At 44.0% G+C, this 5,911-nt stretch overlaps 1 protein-coding gene across 1 annotated transcript; it reads left to right on the forward strand.

Moving 5' to 3' along the window:
- Nucleotides 1–653: 653 nt before the first annotated feature.
- LOC132621182 (uncharacterized) lies at nucleotides 654–5,513 on the forward strand. Its single transcript, XM_060335354.1, has 2 exons — nucleotides 654–1,455; nucleotides 5,337–5,513. The coding sequence occupies exons 1-2, from the start codon at nucleotides 663–665 to the stop codon at nucleotides 5,363–5,365; spliced, it is 822 nt and encodes a 273-aa protein (XP_060191337.1). The 5' UTR covers nucleotides 654–662; the 3' UTR covers nucleotides 5,366–5,513.
- The last annotated feature ends 398 nt before the right edge of the window (nucleotides 5,514–5,911 follow it).

The raw sequence follows: 5,911 nt of genomic DNA on the forward strand, positions 1-5,911 counted from the left end.
ACCTTCCTTGTATCCTAAGATCGTGCGATAGAGCTATGCTGGTAGGTTTCCATATTCCTTTTTCCTAATCCAATGCTATGATTTCAGTAATGCCGCCGAAGAGAAAGGCTACGGCAGCCGAGAAGGGCAAGAGGGTGCCCGGTAGTAGGATCGAGCGGGAGCTAGAAGAAGGAGAGTCTCATAATGCAGCTCCCCCTCAGACTGCTCCTATCCCCCCTGCACCGGCAGAGCAGGGAAGAGCTCCAGCTCCAGTCCCACCACCAGCAGCTCCGGGCCAGCAGATGGCAGAGGCCATCCAGCTATTGACCCAGTTAGTTGCCGCACAGGCTCAGCGACAAGATGTGGACCCGGGAGACAGGGCGGTAAGCGCAAGGGCTCGCGACTTTATCACTTTGAGGCCTCCAGAGTTTTATGGATCAAAGCCAGAGGAGGACCCGCAGAACTTTATAGATGAGATGCTGCGGACTCTGAGGATTATACATGCTTCTGACACAGAGTCCGTAGAGTTGGCTTCATACAGGCTGCGGGATGTGGCAGTCCTATGGTACAGCAGTTGGATATCCTCGAGGGGAGCAAATGCACCCCCTCCGGTTTGGCAGGAGTTCATTGAGGCTTTCCTACGACATTTCCTACCGCCAGAGGTTCGACGGGCTCGAGCCGATATGTTCCTGAACCTTAGACAGGGAAATATGAGTGTTCGGGAATACAGTCTTCGTTTCAACTCACTGGCCAGATATGCCCCAGCTATGATAGCAGATAGGGGAGATCATGTGCACCGTTTCGTGAGTGGGCTAGGGCCACATTTGGTTAAAGAATGCTTGACGGCCTCACTCCAGGACGGGATGACTATTACCCGTATCCAGGCCCACGCCCAAAATCTGGAGGAGCAATATCAGCCGCGGAGAGAAGAGCGCTATCCAGACAGGGGTTCCCGAAAGAGAGGCAGGTTTTCCAGGACCAGAAGTGAGTATAGAGGGGGACAGACACAGGGGCAATTCGGGTACTCAGACCAGCCGGTAGCCAGTGCACCTCCTCGAGTTGCAGATAGGGGATTTGACCGTCCTACGGATTCGGGGGCAGGGCAGAGCACCAGAGCTCCGGGATACCAGTATAGAGATGATTCCAGTAGAATGATGCCACCCCCGCCACGGTGTACTCGGTGTGGCAGGCCACACTCAGGACAGTGTTACCGGGATACAGGTGCGTGCTATGCTTGTGGACGGGCCGACCATTTGATGCGAGATTGTCCGCTACGGAATGAGGGGGGCAGAACTCAGCCAGCCGGATCAGCGATCGGTTCATCGTCAACCGTGCGCCCTCGTGGACAGATTTCTCAGGCCCCAACGGGCCGCGGCCGAGGTAGAGGAGGGGCACCTAGTTTAGCCGGTCCTCCACACCGTATATATGCACTGACAGGACGACAGGACCCTGAGCCTCCCGCGGACGCGGCCACAGGTACTTTTCGGCATTTTCTATAATATGTGCATTAATTGATTCGAATTCTATCTTATCCTACCCTGCCTTTGTATTGCCGAACATACTAGGAATTTGGAAATTAGAGCGGAGAATAGCCACCCACGCAGGTAAAAAGTGAATAGTAGTGACCTCGAAGGCTAAAATAGTCATTAAAAGGGAAACACGCGCTACAAGTGCGTTTGAACATTGTCGAGACCCCAACTTACCCCATATTAGGTGCTAAAGGTAGTACGGGGAAGCGGAAGTAAAAATACTAACACTGAAACGCTGAAATGCATCAAAGTTTCAAGGTTAAGCGTGCTCAGGTGGGAGTAATTCCATGATGGGTGACCCCCTGGGAAATATGCTGAGAATTTCGTAAATGTGGAAATAAGAGACGAGTGAAAAAGTAAGTCACCCAGATTAAATTAGGGGTGTGGAAAGTGGTTAGAAACCCCACATGGGTCATATAGGCCGAGACGAACTAAGATAACAGAAGAAAAGGGGAGCCATGATAACAGGAAGCTTTGGGAATAAAGGAGGAAAGTACAGAGGTCACAGGGTGAGACCGATATTGAGCCCACATTAGCTAAGGCAAGGAATCCCTAATATGGTAATATACGGGAATATTTCTAGTGAGGGAATTGACACAGTAGACGTCACGAAGGAAGAAGCACAACTGCGAAGATCGCAAAGAGGGCAACCTAAGCTTCTAAGATGGACATGCTAAGTGACACGAGGCATCTGCGAAGGAGACCTCCCCGAAGTATAATACTATGCTATAAGGCCAGTTCAACATTCGAGGACGAATGTTCTAAAGCGGGGGAGGATGTTATACCCCGCGTTTTATGCAATTGGATAATTCAAGACAATCGCGGGAAGACGACAAGCAAGGCTACATTTTATTGTGTTTGGCATTTGAGTTATTTATGAAGAGTCTAGAAGTGGAAATAATGAGAGAGGTCAAGAGCATAAGGGGAATCCACGACATGACTCGTGAAAATATGAAGGAAGACGAAGGGCAAAATTGGAAGTTGGAAAAAAAAATGTGTTTCATTAATTTCAAGAGCTAGCCCAAAATAAAGTTGGGCTTGAAATTTTAATCCAAAGAAGAGAGCCCAACCGGCCATGTTCATGGCCCAAAGCCCATGGGAAATTAAAATACATGGATAAATAAGATGGTTATCCTCATTTTCCTCCATAACTTAAGAAAGTTCAAGAAGAAACTTGAAGGAGAAAAACCAAGCTAGGTTTCGGCCATAGATAAATTTTCCAAGAAAAATTGATAAAATTCCCCTAAAAATCATTTCCTACCAAGCAAAGAGTGCTTAACAAGGTGGAGTAGTCTTTGGAGCAAGAAAGATTCAAGATCCTCCAAGTTTCCAAGAATTAAGCAAGTTGAGGAGTTGAAGAAGAAAGGTGAGTTTTTAATCTTGTTTTGTGTGTTATGAAGGTTTATATGTGTTGTTGTATGCCAAAATGGATGAAACTCATGAAGTAGAGGGAAATAGTATGTGGCCGTGTACCTCTACATAGGTATAGGAACCATGCTTCAATTAATTGGATTAGTTTTTGGTTATTATTTTGGGAATGTTATGTGAAAAGTGGAAGTTGAATGATTTTGGAGAGATTGTAGTTGTGTGTGCATGAGGTTGAAGCCGTGTGGTGTAGTGTGTGTGGTGACCGTGTGTGTGTGTTGTTGTTGTGTAGAGAAAGAGTGAATTAATGTTATTAGTAGCTTGATTGTTGGGTTGTGGATCCTTGTCGCTAACGAATGCTTAATAATTTTTGTGAAGTTGTTGCAATTAGAGACTTGTTTAGGAGTTATATGAATGGAATATGATGTCTCTTTGTATGTATGAATGACAATGACGTTAGTATGGGATTGTCGGAATGTATATTATAAGGTTGATATTGTACTCATTGAAGTTGTATGGCTTTGAAGAAAGTGGCAAATTGATATTATGTGCCTGAATTGGAATATGTGAAGCGCTAGTGTGATTGTCGAATTTTGTTAACCGTTTGGCCGGGTTTGAATTCCCGAGTGGTGTTTGATGAAAATTTGATGAAATTGAATGTCGAGGATGGTATATTTACAGAGGAAATGCTGCCGAAATTTCGGTAGCAAAGTCCTTCCTTAAGATTCTAACTCAAAGTGTACTAATGAAAGTTTTGGTAAACTTGACCAAATTGCAGATTTTGACGACCTTGTGACGCGAAATTGGAGTAGCTAAAGGAGCGGAAAAAGGTATGTAAGGCTTCACCCTTCTTTGTATGGCATGTCCTAGATATAATAAGTCGGGTACAAGCCTCGGGGACAACCCTAATCCCCGGAATCCGCACCTAAAGTTTTCAACTTTTCATTCAATGGAATTGAAGTAGAAAGTGCGTAAAATGATAGGAAGACCTCCTAGACCTCTATAACTTGTGTAAATGGGACCCGATCACCCTAGAACCCCCACAAGTAATGACATGACATGTAATACATGTAAATAGTACACGCTACCTCATCCGGCCCGAGGTGGGCCCGTTACTCCCGGACTTTCCTAAAAGTCTTAGTGGATGTACTTAAAGTGAATCCGAAGGGGACCTTTGATCCCGATCTTGTTACCAAATGGTAAGTACTATGATTCCCCTAACGAGGATGCCCCCAGGATGATAATAATGACCATGACGTTAGAAAAAAAAAGGAACGCCTATGATACGTACTACCGGAACGACTCTATGACTAAGACGACTAAGCTAAGTATCTTACGCAAACATGAAAGTGTTAAATTAAATTTTGAAACTTATTTATATCTCCAAGCTACGACTTTATTTTCTAAAGGATTTCAAAGCCTGTGAAATTACATCGATGATGCCCCGATCCTATTTTACGTCTACTTTACTATTATTCTCCGTTGTTAGTCCTACCTTAAGATACTCGTTCTTCCAAGGTGAGACAAAACTATAATTAGCATTCCATAATTAAATTGGAGGTCACCGACCTTACGTCACTCCGATGGATATATGATTTTCCTTGGGCTCCCTCGTGTGCTTATATGATGTATAATTATATGAAACATGCATATGTATATAAGAAAGATATAAGTATATGAAGTACGTATATGTATATAAGATAAGTAAATGTATATAAGATATGTATATGTATACAAGCTATGTATATGAACCTGGGCTGGGGGAAAAGGATATATGGGGGAAAGGGAGGGAAATATGTTCACTACCACCTGATCAGCTGGTTTATCATCCCGGACGCGGGGTGCCCGGACGCGGGATATATGGGAGAGCCGATTTATATATATCTACATCGGCGCCATGTGGGTGAGCCGACATTGTTCGGTGCTATGATATGACCTACCATGTCATGACCAGACATGATATGCTATGATACGCTATGACATGAAATGCTATGATACACTAAGCTATGCTATGATAGGACAGACTATGCTATGACATGATAAGCTATGATATGATACGATAAGCCATACTATGACGCGATATGCTATGACACGCTATGCTATGACATGATGCGTTAGGATATCATACCCGTGACATGACCAGCTACGATATGATAGGATGCGATACACTACGATAGTGCAGGGCGTAACACGATAAAACGTAACATGATATAAACCCTAGTTCCTATGTCTGCAGAAAAGAAACGTTGTAAAAAGAGAAAGACAAGTCCATATGACAGCCGGCCCGAGAAGGGGCCTCGCTAAGTGCAGGTTATTTTCTTGCCGCATTATCGATCCTATGACTCCCTGATGTTGTTAATCATGCTCTATATTACTGCTTGTATTATTTTCCATGCCTTACATACTCGGTACATTATTCGTACTGACGTCCCTTCTTGTGGGCGCTGCGTTCATGCCACGCAGGTCAGCAGACAGGTGGACGCGATCTTTAGGAGCTTACCAGCAGTACCCCACAGTGCTCCAGTTGTTCCGGAGCTTTATCTCAGCGGTACTATTCTGTATATGTATATTCGGGCACGATAGTACTCGGCCCTTTCTATGTATAAGTATACTATGTCTAGAGGCTCGTAGACAGATATGTACAGTCAGTCGGGTACAGTAGATTTATGATGTTTGGCATGATAATGTTGTTGTCTAAAGTATTAACTATGTTTGCCAGTTTATGTTTCAAAAAAAAAATATATGGCACTGTTTATATAAGATAGCTAAGGGGTGCTCGGTACAAGTATCGGGTACTCGTCACGGCCCCTAGTCGGGTCGTGACAATTTCGGGTTTGGCCATAGAAAAATCACCCCTCAAAATCTTGCCTCTAAAATTATTTTCCTGTTGAATTCCTACTAAATTAAGTGTCCTCTACAACTTGGTGTAATTGTTTTGGAAGAAGGAGGACTTATTTCTTCAAGTTGACAACTTGTTCAAGTGAAGAAGTTTGTAGAAAAAGGTAAGAATCAATTCCTTTTTCTTATGTTATGAAGGT

The sequence above is a fragment of the Lycium barbarum genome, chromosome 2 (genome assembly GCF_019175385.1).
Source record: "Lycium barbarum isolate Lr01 chromosome 2, ASM1917538v2, whole genome shotgun sequence".
Classification (NCBI taxonomy): Eukaryota; Viridiplantae; Streptophyta; class Magnoliopsida; order Solanales; family Solanaceae; genus Lycium; species Lycium barbarum.

Bases quoted from the DNA above. Each gene is read 5' to 3' on its own strand.
- LOC132621182 (XM_060335354.1), top strand. From the start codon at position 663: ATGTTCCTGAACCTTAGACAGGGAAATATGAGTGTTCGGGAATACAGT. The intron at 1,456-5,336 runs GTACTTTTCGGC...CATGCCACGCAG, and splicing joins TCCCGCGGACGCGGCCACAG to GTCAGCAGACAGGTGGACGC.